Here is a 23,236-nt window from a genome sequence, read left to right as displayed (position 1 = left end):
CCCTTCATGAAAATCTGACCCACTAAGAACTGCTCTGAATTAGAAAAATATCTATTAATATAAATAACTAAATAAACTTAACCCTCTTCATAGATATTCCCATTCTAATAGAGAGTCTGGTTAACTTACTTTAAACTCCACTGTGAACCATATTAGGTAAAATAAATTGAGCTGGATAATGAATTTTTTGTTTGTGACTTTTATTATTTCTAGCACTCTCTCCCTTAAAATATATCCTTTACAAAATTCTACAATTCTGATGTTTATCTTCTCTCAGAGAATGAGAAAGTGATGACACTATATGCCATGGATCAGACCCAAACTTGTGTTAAATATTTTATATTTAGAAATGTAAATTGAACATTATAGTAAGTCTGAGACTACATGGTAAAGTAAGACTAAATGTAGCCAGTTTTGAGGGCTTTCCTGTTATTATGAGTAAATGGTTGAAAAGACAAAGATCTTATTTGTATTTCTGCCAAATCTCTTTTTTTCCTGTTATAAGAACAATGTGGCCCAAATAATTGTTCTAGAGCCTGGATCTCAGAATTAGAAGATACACGGAGCAAGAGCAGAGCCATTGCCAACCTTTGGCTAACATGTTGTTGTAAGCCAAGAATTATGGGGACATTTGTTATGCAGCATTAAGTTAATGCAGCATGAGTTACTTCTATAATCACAAAAAATAGATTGCACTGTTTCAGTCTTTAATGATAGCAGTTACTATATTTCAACAACAAGAGAAAAAAAATAAATGAATTGCAATTATATTTTTTACTATATCAGAGAGCTTATGAAGTAACAAGAAGCAGATAAACTGAAATTCCAGAAAGAGAAGAGCCCTTCCTTTGTGAGTTGACAATCACCTGCTATATCTTTCCTAGAAGCATTAACTGAAAATTTAGATTGGCCCAGGCAGAAAGATTGGTGAAAAGAGATAGCAGCAGAGCTTATTAGCATGGTAGACTGAAAACTAGGAAGTCCCAAAATGCAAGGCTAAACAAGACATTTGCTGAGTTCCCTCATGCAGGAGCCTGGGGAACGAGCTAGAACAGCAGACTGGAATCTTCCTCAGTCTCTTAGGAGAAAAGTTGTTAGAAAAGAGGGACTAACCACAAGCAATACATGACAGGTCTCCAACATTTGCCTGAATATGAAACATTATGAAGCAAGAGATCAAAGGGCCAATCTCAAAATCTCCAAAGAAAGAAACAATCTCCTGTAGCCTCTCAGGACCGTGGAAAGGAAACTTGACAGTCTTTTTCAAACAAAAAAGACTGAAAAAGTTGGCCAAAGTTGACAAATGAGAGATGATTAAATCTTACTAAAACAGCAATCCAGACTGACCCTAATTAAATCTAGTTCAATTCCTAATTAAATTGAGGTGTCAGGACCTCACCCAATTGACCTTATAGTTGAAAAGAGGAACCATCTCTGGAGAAAGATATCCTTTTCAGCTTCTACAGTTAAATTATATACAGTGTTCAGTCTATAATTAAAGTTTTCAACTTCTATTATTATAATCACTCTTCATCAATATTTTCATGGTATGTTTCTTCTTTACTTTATGACATATGTGAAAGACAAGAAAATATGACTTGTAACCAAGACAAAAAGCAGAAAATAGCAGAGCCAGATATGATGTCAATAGCAGAGTAAGCAAAACTTTAAAAGAGAAACTATTACTATGTTCATAAAATAATGAAAAAAGTAAACAAATTTTATAAAAGGATGGAGATGGGCAACACAAATAGAAATCTATTAAAAAATCAGACAGACTTCCTAGAACTAAAAAAAATAAGATATTTGAAATTAAATTCACTGGATAAGTTTAGTATTAAGCTGGACACAGCTAAAGAGAGAACTAGTAAGTTTTAAAAGGTCAATAGGAAATATCTAATTGACCCATAGAGAAAAAAGAGTAGAGAGAACAAAGAAAAGAAACATATGGGATACAGTCAAAACATCTAATAAGGTTGAGGAGAGAGAAGAGAGATTAGGGTAGAAGCAATATTTAAAGGTATTAACGTCAAAATTTTTCCAAAATTGGTGGAAAACATCAACCCAGTAAACCCCAAACAGGATAAATGCAAAGAAAATCATACTTAGATACCACGTGGTCAAGCTGTCATAAACTAAAAACAAAAACAGAATCTTAAAAGCAGCCAAGAAATACACATTACCTTTAATGGAGCAACAAAAGACTAACGGCTGACTTTTCAACAGAAATTATGGCAGCCAGAAAAGAAAGGAATGACATTTGTAGTCTTGAAAGAATAAAAGATGTCAATCAAGAACCTGTACTATAAAAATTTTCTTTTTCAAAAAGAAAGTCAAAATAAAGATGTTTATAGACAAACGAAAAGCTGAGAAAATCTGCCTCTAGAAGATCAGCACTATGAGAAATATTAGAGGACTTTCTTCAGGCTACAGAGAAATTATCCCAGATGGTAGCAAAGAACTGCAAAAATAATTGAATACTAGAAAGGGCATATATGTGGATAAACAGAAAAGAGTACTGATTTACAAAAAGAAAATAAAGTCTATATGGATTATAACATATGCTGAAGTAAAATACATGAAATAAATAGCAAAGGGTGGGAAGGAGTAAATTAAGTTAAACTGTGTGGGAAATGGTAAAAGTAATAATTTATAATACACTAATAAAAATGTTTATTAAAATCTTTAGGATGACTAAAAATTATAGCAGAATGTATAACTAAAAAGCTAATTAGTAAAAATAAAATTTATAAAACTTGATAAAATCAAAAAATAGGCAAGAAAGGAAAAATTTTTAACAAAAAAGATGGAATAGAAAAACAATAATGGGATGACAGATTTCTAACTGTATTAGGAATTACATTAAATGTAAACAGAATAAACATTCCAATTAACATGATTGTCAAACTCAATCGAATAAACATGACCCGATAATATGCTATTTCCAAAAGACATATCGTAAATATAAAAATACAGATAGGCTGAAATAAGAGAAAAAAAATAAACCATAGAAATATCAATGAAAAAAAAGATTATATTGATAGAAGTTCAAAGTAGACTTCAAGACAAAAAATACTTGAGATAAAGGACATTTCACAATCACATAATGGTTCAACCATAAATTTTAACAATCCTAAATTTTTATATACCTAATAAAAGCTCAAGAATACATAGAAGAAAAGTTGAAAAAACTGAAAGGAAAAAGAGATAAATCCACAGTCATAGCTGATTTTAAGATTCTTCTGTCATTACTGATAATAACAAGAGAAAAGCTCAATCATTAAAAGATTTGAACATGATTAACCGATTTGACTTTAACACATTACACTAACATCAACAAACTACAGAATCAACATTCTTTTCTAGTATACATGAAATGCACTAATCTAACACAAACTCCTTTGGAGAATAAAAGAGATAGGGAAGACTTCCCAATAGTTTATGAGGCCAGAAAACCTTGATAACGAAATCTGAAAAAATTTTACAAGAAAGCAAAATTACACTGCCATTTGCAACAACATGGATGGATCTTGAGATAATCATGCTAAGCGAAATGTCAGACAGAAAAAGTTGGGAATGTGGGATATAAAACTGAATACGAAAACGAACAAGATAAACAAAAACTCATAGACAAAGACAACAGTTCAGTGGTTACCAGTGGGGAAGAAGAGAGATAGATAAGGGGTAAAGGGGGTCAAATATACGGTGACAAAAGGAGATTTGACTGTGGATGGTGAACATACAATGCAATATACAGATGATATATTATTGAACTGTACATCTGAAACCTATATAATTTTATTAACCAATGTCACCCCAATAAATTTAATTTAAAAAGAAAGGAAAATTACAGGCTAGTCCCCCTCTTTACATAGATGTAAAATCTTAAACAAAATATTAATAAACTGAATCCAGTGATACATCACGACAAAGTGGAATTTATCCTAGGAGTGCAAGGTTAGTTTAACAGTGAACTCAGTGTAATTCACCATATTACAGACTTAAGAACACAAACCATATGATTTATCTCAATAAAACCAGAAAAATCATTTGATAAAGTTTAACAGCCATTAACGACTTATAAAACTCTCAGAAAACTGGACTAGATGGGAACTTCTTTAATGTGATAAACAGCACCTACAAAAACCTATAGCTAAAATAATAATGGTGAAAAACATTTTCCTCTTAAGTTCAGGAATAATACTACCATTTTTCTATTAAACATTGTTCTGGAAGTGCTAATCATCGCAGTTAAAAAAAAAAACAGTATAAAGACTGGAAAGAAGTAATATTAATTTCAGATGATATTGTTGTATACATAGGAAATACATAAGAATCTACAAACTATTAAATATTTAAAATAAGCTAATTTAGCAAGATTGCTATTTATAAGACCAAAATACAAAATCAACTGTATTTCTATGTAGTAATATAAAACAATTGGAAAATGAAATTTAAATAATATACTTACAACAGCACATTTAAAACATCAACTAACTAGCCATAAACCTGACAAAATACATGCAAAATGTTTAACTTGGACGCTGTAAAACACTGCTGGGAGAATTTAAAGACCCAAGAAAATGGACAGATAATCCATGTTCACTGAGTAGAAAACTCTATATTGTTAAGATGCCAATTCTCTCCAAATTGATCTACTGCATCAATGCAATCCCAATCATAATCTGATTCTAAATGTATGACAGTACAAACAATGGAGAATAGTCAACCACCACCACCACTCCACAAAAAACATAAAAATTTGAAGGAAAAAAATTTAGAGAGCTCTCACTACCAGATATCAAGACTTACTATAAAGCTATGGTGATTAAGATAGGGTAGTATTGATGCAAGGATAGAAAAATAGACCAACGGAAAGAATATATTCTCTAAAAACAGATCCCTACAATACAGTGGGAAAAGGATAGTTTTTTCAAAAAGGAGTGCTGGATCAACTGGATATCCACATGTTTAAAAAATAATTCTTGATCTCTACATTATTCAAACAAAGCAATAAAGCTTCCAAAAGATTTTGGAGAATATTTCTATGATCTTGCAGTAGACAAAGATTTCTTAAATAAGACACAACACTTAACATAAAAATAAAATTTAATAAGTTGATCTTCACTAATGTTAAACTTTTATTTATTAAAAGACACCATTAAGAGAGTGAAAAGACTTACCATAGACTAGGAGATGGTATTTGTCATACAAATATTCAAAGTTCTCCAATTCAGAATTATAAAGAACTCCTACAAATACATAAGGCAAAGATAGCCCTATTTAAAATTAAAATATTAAAAAGTACTCAACATCGTAACTCTTCTGGGAAGTATAACTCTGAAGTTACTGCACATTGACCAGAATGGTTAAAATTAAAGACTGACAATACCAAATTTTGACAAAAATGTAAAGCAACTGAAACTCGCCTCCATTGCTGGTGGGTATAGCAAATGGTACAATTTGGGAAAACAACAACCCAGCAATTGTACACCTAGAAATGAGAAAATATACTCATCAAAAGACATATATGAGACTATTCATAACAGCTTTATTCACAATAGTCAAAAACTAGAAATAATTCAAATGCCCATTAACAGAAGAATAAATAATGATCCATTCATTCAATGGAATACTACATAGCAATAAAAAGAATAAACAACTGCTACATACAACATAGATGAATAGCACAGACATAACGATGAATGACAAAAGTCATTCTATTTGTATAAATTTCGGGAACAGGCTAAATTAATCCCCAAAATAAAATCATAGGAGATTACATAGGGTGGCAAGGGAAGTTGATATTGACTAGTAAAAGTAATATAGGGAGATTACTGGAGAGCTGGAAATATTCTACATCTTGACCTGGCTGGTACTTACAAGGGTCCACATATATGAAAAATTCACCATGTTGTACAATTAACATTTGTGCATTTTACTGTATGCAGGTTATCTCTCAAATTTAAGAACTGCTACTGCTAGTAATTCAAGTGGGTACGATTTGTGACAAATCTTATTACAGAGGATACACTGTGTAATTTTTTTTAACTATCCAAAGACTAGGAATAAGGTGGCCTAGGTTTTAGCCCTAACTCTATCATTTAGATAATAAATAAGTCATTTCACTAGGTCTTAGTTTCTTTATATACTAGAGTGGGTTAGTACAGATAATCTTCAAAGTTCTTTCTATATCTAAAAATATGAGCCTTTGAGATAAATTGTTTAAAACATCAAATTCTCAAATTTCAAACTATCATACAGTCATCTAAGTCTTGAAAGTAGCAAAACCAAGTTAGAGCTTGTAATTCTAATTGAAAAAAACTTAAAGTCAGATAAGTGCATGCTCCTGTTTATCCTGAATTCCCAATACCTATATTTAAACTCATCTACTTTAGCCTAGACATTCTGGTGCCACCTCTTCAGCAGCCAAGAAACCTGACAGCCAGATTACCTTTTCTTGCCTTTCTAAGGATGGGTTATTCATTCTTCCAGGCCCTGCTCAAACACGAACTTCTTTAAAATACCATCCCTCCTACAGCCATTCAGTCAAAATTAATTGTTCCTTCTTCTGTGCACCCACAGTATGTTGTCTGTACTTCCATTATAGCTCTTATTTCATTCTCTATTATAGATGCTTGCTTTTGTGTATGCAAGTGGGCCCTTTCCAGAGGAAGAATATACCCATTCAGCCAGCCAGATCTGCCAAATCAATCCTGGAAATCGATAAGTAACAGCACGGTAAGATCACCTTCATATTTGATTCTATATTAATGGTGGCAAAGTGAAATAGTAAGTACTAAATGCTTCTGTCCTCTACTGAAAGCAAGGAAAGATTACAACGAATATTCAAATTCTGAACTAATTCCAGTCTTTAGCCTACTGTCCAGCAGAACAATGAAATAGCCAAAGGCCGATAGATAGCTGAAGAAAGAAGTATATTAGGCCTGTAATGAAGAAACAACTCATGTATTAAAATAATGAATGATTTTATGTCCATATATAGATGGTTAAAGAGGAGGCAAGTGGATTACTTAGGGGTTATATATTCAGCACCCCTTTTCTGTTAACTGACCTGCTCCTATCCACAAGGTTGGTACAACATAACCTGTCCCCTGATCACAAATTATCGGTCCAGGACAAAGTTCTCCCTCAAAAATCTTAGAAACACAACTGCTAAAAGAAAGTCAATTCTTCTCAGAATGGCTAAAATGGGAAGATATAAACAACACAGGAGCTGTCAATGGCATTGTTTTTTCCATTGTGAAAAAGGCAGATCTATGGTAAGAGAAAATGAAACTTACAGAGTGAAACAAAGATGAGAAAGTCCTGAATACCTTCGAATCTTGGGTCCAATATTCCTAGGGCCTTATCCTATATTTAGGTCTTGTGAGCTAGAAACCCCATTCTTCTTATAATAAATTTCTCCTTCACTAAAGCTAGTTCAATTTGAATTGTCACTTGCAATGAAAACAATATTGTGATAGACTGTTATTTTGATGACCCCCGATTAACCATGCTTCCTGGTATTCCTAGTCTTCCCACCATGACTCTGAGTTGGGCCTGTGACTACTTTGACCAAGAGAATAATGGCAAAAGAGAGGCCGTGCCAGTTTTAGGCCTAACACTTAATTGGCCTGGCAGCTTCTGCTTCCTCGCTATCACAATACTTGCTCTTGGAATAGTTCTTGGAAGTCTGCCATCACACCGTGAGGCTAATGAATCAGCCATGTGGAGAAACCACATAGAGAACCAAGGCCCTGGACAACAGTCCTAAAAAAGCCTCCGGGTGACTGCAGCTATACCAGAAGCCCAAGCAATGCTACCTAAAGCAGAAACACCAAATTTATTCATAGATATGTGAAAGACATTAAATTGTAGCGTTAAGCCACTAAATGTTGTGGCAGCTTATAATGTAAATTTTAACTAATATAAAAGTTCAATTCACACGCAAGAAACTTGGAATTATGCTTTCTTAACATAGACTATGTCTTGGAGCATGGACTGAACAATTCTGGCCCACTGTCTATTTTTGCAAATAAAGTTTTATTGGAACACAGTCATGTTTGTTAATTTATATATTGTCTATGGCTGCTTTTATGCTACAAGGATAGAGCTGAGCACTTGTGACAAAAATCGAATAGCCCAAAAAGCCTAAAATATTTACTATCAGGCATTTTATGGAAAAAGTTTGGTAAACCCTATCATACAGTACTTGCCAAATGTTTTAATATATAAATGGCTTAAAATGTAAATCTACTGTACAGCCAATTTCCCACGCTTAAAGGACACTATAAATATTTACAGGCATATCTTCTATTATTGCACTATGCTTTATTGTGCTTCCCAGACATGATGATGATGATGATGATATCATTATTATTACTATTATTATTATTATAACAAATTGGAGGTAGGACCCGGTACCAACAAAGAGATTACAATTCAGATGATGGTTAGCATTTATTTTTAAATCAATAAAGGTTTTTTTGTACCATGACGCCTTTCCAATAAGGCATTTTTAAATTAATGTATGTACACTATTTTTTAAATGTAGCACACTCAATATGCTACAGTATAGTGTAAACATAACTTTTAGATGTACTGGGAAACCAAAAAAATTCATGTGACTCGCTTTATTGTGATACTCACTTTATTGTGGTGGTCTGGAACCAACCTGCATATCTCTGGGTTTGCCTGTCTTAGTTCCCAACATAATGCATAAAGCAGCATGTGGTATATACTGCTACAAACTGGATGTTTGTGCCCTACCCTCCCTTCCAGATTCATATGATGAAACCTATTCTTCCAGTGTGATGGTTTGGAGGTGGGGTCTTTGGGAGGTGGTTAATCATGAGGGCAGCACCCCAGGGAGTTTCCTCCCCACTCCTACCATATGAGGAGAAAGAGAAAAGACACCTATCTACAGGAAGTGGGCATTCACCGGACATTGAATGTACTGGGTACTCTAGTTTCTTTCCATAACACAAACGTGCACATTTTAGTGTTTAATATTAGAAGATATTGGGCTTCCCAGCCTCCAAAATTGTGAGAAATAGATTTCTGTTGTTTATAAGCTACCCAATCTATGGTACTTTGTTATAGCAACCCACGTGTACTAACATATACTGAACTGGGTTGTACAAGTGGTCAGAATAATATATTAATTATGGACAGGAAAGTGATCAAGTAATAAAATAAGATTCATAACTATCTGCTTAAAAGTTCCTACTATGAGGGAGGGATGTCTATTTCAAGTTTCTCATATATTATATATAACCTGCTTCTGAACTGCATTAAGAATCAGAAAGGAATGTTTTATTATGTGTAAATGACAATTTTAAAAAATTATTATTACTTCACAGACCCATCTGCAAAAGAATATTGGAAAATCCAAAGCCAGTATTAAGTCAATGATTCTCAAACTTTCCTGCCAAAAAATTATCTAAGGCAGGCATTGGCAGTCCTCATTTTACAGATTAGAAAACTGAGGCTTAGAGAAGTTAAATAACTCTGAAAACTTCGCTTACATATAAACTCAGGTGGTCTAATCTACAGCCCACCTACGATTCTGAGTACATTAAGTCCTCACCTGACACTGCATAGGTTCTTGGAAACTGATTTTAAGTGAAATGACATAGACTGAAACCAATTTGACCACAGATTAATTGATATAAACAAAAGTTAAGTTCGTACGGCATTTTTCTGGTAACAAAAACGTCAAACTTCTGAGTAAGGACCCAAAACTTCTAATATTAAACACTGAAATGTGCATGTTTGGGTTATGGAAAGAAACTAGAGTACCCAGAGAAAACCCACGCAGACACGGTAAATGCCACACATAGTGGTCCTAGCCCAGAATTGATTTTAATTTTTCTCATCAAGGTTATAATGAAACAATCTTGAATGATACAATATTATTTGAGGACCTGATTGTGTGCATCAGTTATTACACTTAAAGCTTGATTGTGTGCATCAGTTATTACACTTAATATGCATATAACTTTTATTCTAAATCTTAAGCATTTTGCAATCTGAACTCTGTAGCATGTGATATTGAACAAAATAAAATTGCACATATTATGCAGTGAAGGTAACAGACATTTATTTCCATGTACATTTGGTATGACTGTTGGTGCCTTTTTCTAGCAATTTTTCCTGTTTGAAGTAAGGAAAGTATTTCAGATGAGTAATTTTGCTGTCATTAATAGATTGTAGATAATAAATCAAGCAATAAGAGAATAGTAAACATGAGGTATGTTCCTGAGATTGAGATTAATAAAATTTGAGAGCTGAAGGTGATTTTAGAGAGTATTTATTTAACTTTGCATTCTATAGATAATGATACCAAACTCGTACTGGAAATATCCAAAATAGAACTTGATCCAGTGTTCTTCCCCACATAGTAGTAACAGAATCAAGATTGGTCTTTCCACTCTTTGCTATAATGGATTTTCTGAATAATATGTTCAGCCAATATTTTAATATAAAAAAAGAAAAATTAAAAAAATGAGAGCTGGTGAATGATTGGGGAAAATATGTATATTTTAAAGATAAATCCAGAATAAAAGAATTAATTTTCACAGTAGGAAGATTATAGTAGGAAGCTACTATTTCTACAGCAAAAAGCTAAAAGAATAAGTATAAAGGTCTTACATAGACTTCCAAAAGATCATTTGCAGGGCAAAAACCATTATATCCCAAAAAGGTGTTGAAGGGAACTCTCGTGTGTCTTGAAAAAGTGTTCCATTATCAAAAAGTTGTGAAAACACTAGACTAAATAAAGTTCAACAGGATTCACAATTCTAATATTACATTTTTAAAATGCTAATATACTTTAATAAATAAACTGGGAATCTCCAAAAGGAGGGATATATTATATAGCACTTCCCAAACTAATTTGTCCATATAAAAACCTCTTCATACTACACCTGTTATAACATCTCCCAGAGAAGAGTTGCTAGAACAAAATTTAAGAAACACTGAGAAAGATCATTTGTAGAAAAAAAGACTAAAAACCAATAGCTGATCACAAATTTAAAATAAAGCAACATACAAGGGTTGTTGTAAAAACTAGTAAAATCTTACTCTCTATTATATGTATATTACTGTTTGAAAATGTTTTTAGATAACCATTCCTATACAGATATGAAAAAGTAGTGACTTTTTGTGAATGCTTCTGATAAATAAAATAACCACTGTTGATATTAGGAGGCGCTGACTTTAACACCCTAATTCTCATACTATAACTGGCTCTAATTTAGAATTGTCTGCCAGAGGACTATTTTCATGGAAGAAGCAGGAGAAAGAGGAAATGGGGTAGATATAATAAAGTATATGCTTGCGAAAAAAGAAAGCAAAACTGCATCAAGACTTCAGGGAACCTCTAACAATAGAGCTGTCTCCCCAGCACACTTATCCCCTTTTACTAGCAGAAACTCCTCTTCTGAAGGCTTCCCTTTCTCCTCTCTATGTGATTCTGGTGAGGTTGCTTAGTGTCTCACTCCCAAGATAGACATGTGATACAGAACTGGCCAAAGTTCTTACTATCCCAGTCACAATGACTGGCCCCAAGATGGACATGATGGAGCATTGTATAATTTAACATACAAATGCCATGAGAAAGAAAATCTTTCCTGTGGATTCACTAGTTGAGAAGAGGAAAGCCTGAACTTGTCTATTACTATATCTCCTAATGTTCCCATCTCCCCCAATTCTGGCTACATGAAGTCAGCCTGTAACATACTCAGAAAAACAAAGCACTGAAATGGAGAGTAAGAGTCTGTGATTACACGAATTCCCAGTACACATTGCTTGAGTCCCTAAAGTCAGTTCTTCCTCTATACTCTGTGGTCATGTAAATTAATAAAGTCCCCTTTTCATTTAAACTAATTTTGAGCTGAGTATCTGTCATTTGCAATAAAAGGTTCTAATTCACTAATATAACTAACTTGAGATATCTCAAAAGAACTTGTAATGATTAAAAAGATAATACCAAATGAAGATGAGAATATTAATTATAATTAGTACATCCTTTTTTGGAAAGCAAGCTTCTAATTTCTATCAAAATTTTAAAATCCACATACCATTGATCCCCAAATTCTATTTATTATAATTAATCTTACATTAAAAAACCTCACACATATGCAATGATAGATGTACAATGTTATTATCTACAACATTTGTCCTGGTGAAAAATTAGAAACTTCAACGTTCATCAATTGAGGACTGATTAAATCATAACGTGTGATGCAATGTAATAGAGCCATTAAAAAGAAAGATGTATAGTTAGTTATATGAACTGTTACATGCTAAGAAGTATAAAGTAGTGGTAAAGAGCTTACACTCTAGGAACGGACTACATGGGTTCAACTGGCAGCTTGGTCTCTTATCTCAGTAATTTGAGCAAATTAGCCTCTGCTACAATTTCAACTGTGAATTGGTGATACTGTTAGGATTAAAAGAATTAATAGGCTCTAGAAAAGTATTTAATATTTGGTAAGCTCTCAGTGAAGTTAACTATTATTTTCACTAATATGAAAGGATGTCAAAGATAAGCTGGAGAGAGGAGTTTCAGAATACTACGTTCAAGCAAAGATCACAAACTCAAATGCCTATGGAGTGAGGCAGATTAACATACATAGGTTAAGTGGGAATTGTGGAAAACTGGGGAATACAGCCCTTATCTCAAGGAGACAGCCATTCTAATCAACTATTGTCATGTGAGAAAGAGATTGCAGTGTTGCCGAATCTCAAAAAGCTAAAAAATTGGTTTATGTGTATTATATCCTTTTTAAAAATGTTAGAAACATACCTTTTTGTAAAAACATACTCATGAAACATGTTTACTGGTCAATTATGGCCAGCAGTCTGCCAACCTGCAAACTCTGATATAATGTCTGATTCCGTATGTGTATATTCAAATATATGCTCGTATATAAAATAATAAACAAAAACAAAATCTTAAGGTAGAGCTTAATGTCACATTTCACCTTTCTGTATTGTTACAGTTTTTGCAACACACAAATACACTTTAATTAAAGTTTTTAAAACTCAATAAAAATATGACTTAAGAAATAAGGAGCTTTCCCACTTGTAACTAAATTCAAATGTAACTTCTATTGTAGGGATATTAATTTTATCAAAGTACAATTTTAAAACGGCATAGGAATCAAAATACCCAGTATTGATTCAAGTGGAAGGGGAAATTTAATTACTTTTTAAAATGTTTTATTGTTTTTCTGTCTGAAAATATTTACTCTATTCGTTTCCAAGATATCCAAAAATTCTTAACCTGAATTAGACTTTAAAGACCATCAACTTCAAGTGTACTTTTTTCTTAATGTTCTTTTAAAAAAGAACTTAACAGTACATAGAGGATTAAAGAAAACAGTTCATTTCCATTTAGCACTCAGACTGTACTTTCTTTTCCTTTCTCAAATTTCTACATTTTTATTAACATTTTCAGCATCAGGCAGATCCAATTAACCATGATTCTGAAATCTCAAAGTACAAAGAAATAAGTAAATTGATAAGCAATACCCATTCATCCTCTAATATCCTCAACCCAAAAGTGAAAATACTTATTCTTTAGACCTCAGTTTAAGATTAACTAAATGTGATATACATAATTCTTAGCAAGGTTGTTTATGTGCTTCTCAGGACTATGGCAGATTAGGAATTTGAAGGGGAAGGGCAAGTATATAAAGTCACAACCCAAAAGTAAATACAGTATAGAACTATACTACCACACTCCACTATAACAGATATTCAGAATAGAATATAGAAATGTAATTGCTAAGAGCACAGTCAAACCTGTGCTTGAATTCTGGCATGGCCACTGGTTTATCTTGAGCAAGTTACTTAACTCCTCTACTTCTCAGGCAGTATAAGAAGAATAATACAGCAGTACCTTATAAAAGTAAGGATTGAATAACATATGCAAAGTGCTTAGCACAAATAGAATATATTCATACCATTTACAGGTCCAATAAATGTCAGCTATAATTAGTTAAACCTGACTGAAAAAAAATAATTATATTATGTTCAATATCTTCTATCTGAGAAAGCAGGAAATGTGTAATAGTTTAAAAATTTGTATCACCTGTTAGAATAGCTATAATCAACAGGACAAGTAATAACAAATGCTGGAGAGGATGCAGAGAAAAAGGAACCCTCATACACTGCTGGTGGGACTGCAAATTGGTACAGCCACTATGGAAAACAGTATGGAGGTTATTCGAAAAACTAAGAATTGATCTACCATATGATCCAGCAATCCCTCTACTGGGTATTTACCCCAAAGACTTGAAAACCCATATCCGAAAAGATATTTGCACACCGATGTTCATAGCAGCATTATTCACAGTGGCCAGGACATGGAAGCAACCGAAGTGTCCTATGATAGATGACTGGCTAAAGCAGCTGTGGTACGTATATACAATGGAATATCACTTAGCCATAAGAAGAGATGAAATACTGCCATTTATGACAACCTGGATGGACTTTGAGATAATCATGCTAAGCAAAATAAGCCAGACAGAAAAAGTTGAAAATCACATGATATCACTTATATGTAGGACAGAAACCTAAAAGCAACAAATGGACAGGACAAACAGAGACTCAGGGACATGGGCAATGTACTAGTGGTTATCAGAAGGTAGGGGGCGGGGGAGGAGGGAAGAGGTAGACAGGGTAAAGGGAGTCAGATATAGGAGGGTAGGGGGAGGGTGAAGTGGGTAAAAGATCAAATATACGGCAGCTGAAGGAAACTGAACTTTGAGTGGTAATCACACAATAGAATATATAGATGTCAAATTATAATGTACACCTGAAAATTATATAATTGTATTAACCAATGGTACCCCCAATAAACTTAATAAAAATAAATAAAAGCAATAAATAAATAAACAAACAAAAATAATAAAAATTTGTGTCAAAGGTGGCTTGACATGAAAACAATTTTGGTGTTTATATTTATCTTTATCAAACATAAAATATAGAAGCTCTTTATTCCTAGAAATGCAACATAAATGAAGCATGAATTTGTCAATATCCAACTTCATTAGTGTGTTCATGTTAGTGCTAAAACATAAGCTCCAAGAAGATGAGGATGCATGTCTATCTTATTCACTATGGTATCCCTCACTCGAGTATAGAGCCTGGCACATAGTAGGTACTGAATATTAAATACATTATTTCCTTTGTTCCTCACTTAATCCTGTAAGGTAAGCATAATTACCCCAACTTGAAGCTAAAGAAACTGGTAAGTTGACTCCTATTTTATGCCATTTTGCTATTTTGACATCACAAATAACCTTTAAAACAAATAATAGCATTTTCAGAATTTCTTTTACTTATAATTTTAAATTCTTTTAAGATATCTTAAAAATTACTCTAAAATGATCCTCATACAGACTATGACCATCAATTAAGAGACAACATATTAAATTTGATAGTGTAAAGTGTCTCAAATACACATTATTAATATTACCTTATACCAGTTATAAATGTATCCAAAAAATACTAAACCGCACTCCACCTACCCTGAACTCTGTGAAGTTCTGGTTTACCTAAATATTTCCAGGTAGGTGATTCTTAAGCTCCTATATAAATGTCACACCATCCATTTTTTTTTTAATTAAACATCTTCTATGCAATTATCTCATTAATAGCTGCTATGACAAAAAGCCACAAAAGAGGTAAAGGACACAATCACCTGTTTCAAGAACTTACTGCACGTAAGCAACATATGAAGAGGAAAAGAAGATTATTGAGTACATAGTGCAAGACAGATATACATGGTAGGCATTTTCACATATTATCTTAGTTCTTATAACCTCAGTGAAATAAGTGTTGCCATCTTCATTTTGGAGAAGGAAACTGAAATTCAGAGAGGTTAAATGATCTCCCACAATACTGGCCCAACAGGGTCTAATATCTAAATCTGTTGGACTCCAAAGTCCTTTATTTATTTATTTATTTTAACTATACTTTGCAGCTTCTCACTTGTACATGATTACAGGGTATAGGCAAAAATTTATAAACACTGTAGGAAAACAAAGAATGATATTATTGTAGAGAATAATTCCTAGGAAAGGTTTATTTGAGGAAATGAGGCTTGAGCTGAATTTGAAACTGAGACTAAACCTACTGGTAACAGAAAGAGGATTAATGCCACAAAAATTTCTAAATAAAAAAAAAATCTAAATATTTCTCCTTCAGTTTATACTGACAAGACCTAATTTGTGAAATTTTTATCTTTTCTTCCATTTCTTATTCTCTTGCAATTTTTACGTATAATTTTCCCTTTCCCATTATCGTTTCCAACATAAAAACCAAAAAAAATCAACTAAGCTTGATATTCTTTCTCTTTCTAGCTGGTCAAGATGTTAAAAGATAGAAACATACATTGCCACAAGAGCTTAAAGTGACCTTAGAGAATGATTCCTTCATTTCGGTGGTGAGAAAAATTGAGAGAGAGAGAGAGAGTTAAGTAATATTGCTCGAGGTTACAAAATTTTACTGGCCAGACTAGCATTATAAAATGGGTCTTTCAGTGTTCCTTCTGTGACCAGTGCTCCTTAAATTGTTTTTTTTTTTTTTTTGCCAAAGTACCAATAACAGAAGACAGACAAAATCTGGAGTTATACAATGGATTCACTTGAAATTTCTCTGAAGTTTCTGATTTATTTTAAAAGCTCATGAGAATTCTACACTCTGTGCCTAATTTACTCATGCTTATCTAATATTAAAGTGGTTTAAATTGCATAGTCTCAAGTACAATTACTACTTCAAGAATTATTACGTTTGTTCCCACAGCTTAGATTCTAAGGTGTCCTTAGAGTATCCCTTGACACAATGTCATGTGCCCCAATTTGAGAAGCAGGGCAAAAACTGTGTAATACTCTTTTTACCAGATCTCATTTCCTTGCTCCTTTATTTTTCAAATTAGTAAAATTTTTAAAGCATAGTAAATTTAATTCCATTCTTTCAAAATGTATCCTCACTGGCAAAACTACTATAAAAGTTGTTAGGGTTGTTTATCTTAATTATAAAATTTTCGAGCAGTTCTACATAGTTAAAATTAACTAAATACAAATTCACTTATGAACTCACCAAACAATCTGAACAGAACTTCTACGTGACAACACTTCATTAGACATTTGCTTTTTGGGAGGTCACTCAAAAATTAAGATTGCATGTTATTCATATTAACTACAATCTCAATTACTTTTAAGCACATTAACCTTTTCTTCTGCCTTGGTATTCATCGTCTCTGCCCAGTTGTTAAAGAAGAAATCCCTGTGCTTACTTTCTTTTTCAGTGTTGTTTTTTTTTAACATCTCAAATTCCAAATATGCTTTTTCAATCCTATTCTTCAATCCTATTTCCAGGAGCAAAGTATAGATTTTACCTGTTTTACTCAGTATTTCAAGAAAGCACCCTATTCAACTTAACCAGGAATAACCTAGAAGAGTAAAAACAGACTCAGAGATCATTTCTTCCCCAATAACATACTGCTGATTCTCCACCATATACCTCTCAATTAAAGTCAAATGATCATATGTGTTTTTAATAGTTAAGACTCTCAATATGTAACAATCTATGTACTAACAATTTATAGACTTTTGCCAGTGATAACGGTATTAGTATATTCATTAGAAATTAATTTAATAATTTCCTACTTTAACTAAAAATTTAATCCTCTAATACATTGCTTCCAACCAAAAATTCATGAAAGAACAACATAGTCTGAGATATAGGCTTCTTTTTAACAAAAGTCATATAGATCAATATTGGTATGTTTGCCAGAACACACAATTCCATTTAGTAGAATTTAGGTTTTGTTTGCAATAGTGATTTTGCTACTTAATGACAACACGTATTCTCAAAACAAAGATATATTTATATAGCCTCATCAATATATGGGCTTTTCAGAAAATAATATTGACAGCTGTAACGCACAAGGATAAAGTGGAAGAATGAAATAAAATAAATGCTTGAACAATTCCAGAGTTGAAGAATGAAATAAAATAAATGCCTGAACAATGAAATAAAACAAATGCTTGAACAATTCCAGAGTATATGGTTATCATCTCCTTGATATTGAATTTTTTTTTAATATTTTGAATGATTTTACTTATGAATGACTGAAATACTCCCAACATGCAACTAATATTTTCAAGTGTTCTAGTTTACAATTAGCCTTTTATCCCTCTATAATCCAGTCTTATATTCGCTCTAACATCTCTTACTGATTGCAAACCTACAGCTTAGTGCAATAAAAATGTATATTACTAGAGCAAAAATGTGATTTTAACATGACCCTTCCTAAAAATGACCTTTCCATGCCACGGTTAGTAAAAATTTAGGTAATAGGTTATCATCTTTAAGTGCTTTGGTACCGAACATTAGCAGTGGCTAGCTAACACGATATTAAATAGCCAATGGAACGTAATCTATCTCATTCTATACTATACACAAAAATACATATACTCATTATGTTCCTGATGTTTCCATGAAACTTTTATAGTAGAACTAGCATGCCCCCTTGATAAACTGCTTCTTTAGAAATAGAAAAAAACAGGTGAAGTGACACATCTGAAATATAGTCAACCTCCTGTGTAACTGTTAAGACTGTAAGTATAATTACTACCGAAGCTATTAAAAAAAATAAAAATAAAAAATCCTATATCTGCCCTATATCTTGTTTCTAGTTTCAAAGCAGCACATACTTATTTGCCTCTCGTTATTCATTATCATATTATCTTTAGTCTCTGTTAGAAATAGCAATAGAAGTAGAGAACATTAGAAACTGATATTGATACTAGGTCTTATGTCACCAAAGACCAAATAACCTTCATTTGTGGCAAATCAACATAATTACTAACAGATATTGTTCTAGAGATAGACAATAATGTTCAACATAAAATGTTTCCATGATAACCTATTTTATATACAAAAAGTCCCCAATTTCCTGATAAAAATAATTAGCAAAACTAAAATATACATGTTATATTATCAAATCTGACTTCCAAGCCCTAAATAATTCAAGATAGCCAAGTAAAAAAAAAAAATGCCTTTATTAAATATTTTCCTTTCTTGCATTAGTCTTTCAAAATTCTAATAGTAATTCATTTGATGAGAAGTTTCAACAGACTGCACACTATAGTTACCAAATTCATAGCTGAAATGAAGAATAAGAAAACATCCAGAAGATGAAATTTCCAAGTATAAATACTATCTTTCAACAGATAATCAAAAACATCACAAAGAAACCAATTAAAGACTGTAGAAGTGACAATATAATTTCACAAAAATACTACCACACTGCAAAATGTGCATGGGTAGACAATTCTTTCCACTACCTCTGTCAAACAGATTTAGATAAAATACTTAAAATCCCTATTATGAAGCATGCAGAGGATATTTTATGAAACAAGCCCTCCACGTTTAAAGAGAGCCTCAAATTACAACTCATAAAATCACAGTTTTAAGTGTGGCCTCTTAACTCAATTTTCTTAAATATGAAATCGCAGTGCTTAAGTTCGGTAAGGAATAATTGCACACATTAAAACTGCAAACTTAAAGTTCTACAAGACAATTAAACAACATAGCTTCATTTTTATATATATATATATTTTTTTTTTGCACAAAATCACATGGAGTCAAGAGTATAAATATTAAGCTGTTTGTAATAAAATTCATTATTTGCAGACTGAGGGCTGGTGCTCTTTCCCCTGATTCTTCTCCATATGTCCAGGCTCTATCATAATAGGTAATATTTATAGCAAAAACTTTTCACATAAAAACCTCAGTTGTTTCTGACTTCTAATATCTGTTTTATCATCAAATCCTATTGTCCTGTTACCACTTCTCCGAAATCTGCAACTTCCTCTTTATTCCTTCAGCTACATCCTTATTCCGGACCCTAGACTTTTTCCCCTAAACTGTACCTTATTCTCATGAGACAGTTTCTCCAGTTTACCTTTGATTCCTTAATTCCACTGGCAAGTTCTCTCCTTGACATTTTGCCTGTGCTGCCTACCTATCCCACCTGGGCTTTTCAAGGCCTTTGTAGCACATTTTTATTTTGCTCGAAAGCCTCATGCTCACCACATTTTCATTTGTAAGGTTGCCACTGACTTTCGACTCCCCTTAAAAATGTCAGTTTCTTCTCATCGCTAGTAAATGTACTAAATTCTGCCTTCAGGAAATCATATCTGCTCCTAATCTATCCGAATATAGAATTCCTTTTACATTTAGCCCTCAAACTCACAGGTAACTTATTTGACAATTTTAACAAAATAATTATATACATTGTTTCTTTAGTTGTTTGCATTTCAATGTTATCCTTATTGGACTGCAGGGATACAAGGACCGCATCTTTCAAAGCATCTGTACAACACCTATCTACTATGTCACTTGGCCCAAGTAAGATGATTCACTAAATAAAATTGGGGAAAATTTAAATTTAAAAAATGTTTTTTACAAAAAGTCTCTATGGTTTAACTTTAAAACACCTGTGTATGACCTGTCAAACATCTGACAGTAGACATACTGTGGTTTTCATTAAGCTTCACTCTTACTACTCTATTAATTTTCAAAACATGGCTGGAATTTAAAGTGCAAATTGAGGGTTGATATAGGGTATACACTTTACATCCCGTGATTAGATTCTCTGAAAATCAGCAATGTCAACTCTAACAAATTCTGAGATATAACTGAATCTTTGCACAAGGCAACAATTTCAGCACCAAAAAACGAGAACAGCACATCTTCTGATTAAGGGGGATTCCCTTCCTGGAAACTGGTTTAGACTGGTTTCCCTACCCGTGGGGCTTTCGATTAGGAAAAATTCAATAAATTACATCTATTAACATTTGGAAAGAATATCAGGGAAAGGCAACCTCTTTACTTAAAAGAGTAGAAGGAATGTCATAGATATCTCCTTTTCATCAAACTCAGCAGCCAAATTAAGCTTTGCACTCAGATCTACCAGCACGATTTTTTTGTACCTAATAATAAAACAAGTCTCATTCAATTTAGTCCCTTCTCGAGCACCGTCTCAACCTGTCAGAATCTGACAAGCGAAAAAAATTAAAAAGAACTGGGAGGGGGGTGGAAGAGTGGAGAGGTGGAGGGGTGGAGGGAGACACTAGGATTCCCGTTTACATCGTTTCTTTTTCCGAAATCACAACTGTAAGTCTTGGATTTCCTTTACTCCGAACTAAGCCTTCAGATTCCAAATATAGTTCTTTAACCCCCACCTCGCCACTCAATTATATATAAGCCTTGCCAACTACAGAATCACAGCAGAAACCCTTACAAATCGGCTTGCTATTCACCTCGGAAGTCATGCCCTGCAGCAACCGCCTATCGCCTTAACTGAGGGAGGGATATTACCCAAATACAACGCAACGAAATCAGATATGCAGGGCACACAGGGCTTCCGCGAGGGAGGGAAACGCGACCCGGGAAAAGTGCGCTCCTCACCAGCCTCGGGACCATCCCGCGAGGGGGTTCCCAGAAGGGAGGAGGACACAAAAGCCAAGTGGGGGAATCCTCTCTCAAGTGGAAAGGGCTGGATCCCCAGCCGCAAGCTGCAGCCTCTCTCTCTAAGGAAACGAAGAGGCGGGCAGAGGGCCCTTAGTTCGGGAAGGTGGAATGCAGACACTTTCCGAGGTCGGGGTGCAAGCCGATGCCCCACATCCCGGGGGAGACAAGGGGTGTCCCATGGGTGACTGAGGAGATGCCCGGCTTGCGAGGGGCAGCATGAGGCGGAGCAGGGTTCTGCCTGATGAACACCCCAGTCTTGTCCGGCCCGTGCCCCGGGCAAGCACCGCAGGAGGCGCGCGGGTCCTTTCAGGTGGGGGAGGGGGAGAGTGGAGGGAAGGGTGGGATTGGGATTCCCCCCTCTCCGGGACTTGCATTAGCGGAGGAAGCGCGCGGGCCAGCGGAGAGCGCCGTACTCCAGACTGCGGAGCCGGGATCCCGCCGCCTGCACCGGTAGCAAGGAGCCCCGCAGCGCCCGCCGCACCGGCCCCTCGGTCCCCGGGGACCAGGGACTTCGGCTGCGAAGGCGCTGGGGCTTGGCATCCCACGGGGCGGGCTCCAGCTCCCGGGGGCCCCGCGGGAACACCCTAACCTCCAGCAGCTCTTAGCGGTTGTAAAACGCCCCCCCTTCCCGTCCCCCTCCTCAGTCTTCCCTCCTCTTGAGGCCGCAGAGGAGGGTCACCACAGGCAAGAAGCGTGAGGCAAGTCGGGGACAGCGGCGGTGGCGGTACCGGACCTCTTTCCCCGGTTACCTGTGAGGACTCCGACACGGATTTGATGGTCGTGGTTAGTGAGGATCATTCCCTCGGTCGCCATGTTTCCCAGCGCAGTCACCGCACTGACAGGAGCCGGGAGAAGCCGGAGCTCAGAGCGCGCCGGCCGGGAGCGCGCTCGCCTTGGAGAGCGCGAGAGCGGGAGCGCGAGGTGAGCGGGGACGGAGGGGGAGGCAGCCTTGCGCCGGCGGCCTGCGCCGGGGGACAGGCCGGGCAGGGAGCGCGCGAGTCCGCGGGAGGGGGCGGAGTCAAGGGCGCGCGACCCCGAGCCCGGGTCGGAGGCGGCGATTTGCGGGTGGGAGACACGGCACGCGGAGGTGTCGGTGCGAGGGCGGCGAGACCCAGCCGCCGGGCGCAGCGCGAGACCCAAGGCTGCTGGAAGGCAGGCGTGAAGGGAAAGGAGAGCACACGTTCCGGAGGTTGCGGGGGCGGACTCGGGGACAGGGCGGAGCCACACCGCGAGGCGTGGAACTCATGGAGAGTGCGGGGAGGAGTGAGAGCTCGGTTGCGGAGTACTGAGAGCAGAGAGGAGCCGGCTCAGCCCGAGGAGGACCCCGGAAAGCTCCGGGACGCGCGAGTAGCGCCGGATTGGCTAGGAGAGCGCGGAGCGGGTGCGCGCGAGACACGAACGCAGCCCCTGCCGAGCGCCAGACAAAAGCAATCCCCTGCCGAGCCCGGCTCCTCCGACCGACTCTCGGGGTCACGAAGCCGCTCTTCGGAGGGGACGAGGGAAGAGCTTAGCTGGGGAATCACTCCTCGCAATCCCTGGGAGCTGCCGGCCGACCCCTGAAGGCGCCAGGGAACCTGGAATTAGCTTAGAAAGCCGCGTGCGTGACAGAGGGTGGCTACTGTGACAGTCCGCCGTGGGCAAAGAAGGAGGTATCCTGTCCTGCCTTCTTTTCGCA

General features: G+C 35.7%; 1 protein-coding gene across 7 annotated transcripts in view; it reads right to left on the bottom strand.

Annotated features, from left to right (window-relative positions):
* GPHN (gephyrin) overlaps positions 1-23,226 on the bottom strand; it is a 390,228-nt gene extending 367,002 nt beyond the window's left edge. For 2 of the 7 annotated variants that reach the window (XM_006915134.2, XM_015591978.1), the window contains exon 1: positions 22,311-23,226. In XM_006915134.2, the coding sequence (XP_006915196.1) occupies positions 22,311-22,374 (64 nt within the window). In that variant the 5' untranslated portion in view covers positions 22,375-23,226. The remainder of the gene's footprint in view (positions 1-22,310) is intronic. The other 5 variants (XM_025049111.1, XM_025049112.1, XM_025049109.1 and 2 more) reach the window with 5 other exon arrangements.
* Between the last annotated feature and the right edge of the window lie 10 nt (positions 23,227-23,236).

This window comes from Pteropus alecto, unplaced genomic scaffold, assembly GCF_000325575.1.
Source record: "Pteropus alecto unplaced genomic scaffold, ASM32557v1 scaffold276, whole genome shotgun sequence".
Taxonomy (NCBI): domain Eukaryota; kingdom Metazoa; phylum Chordata; class Mammalia; order Chiroptera; family Pteropodidae; genus Pteropus; species Pteropus alecto.
This window is presented reverse-complemented; position numbering and strand designations above follow the sequence as displayed.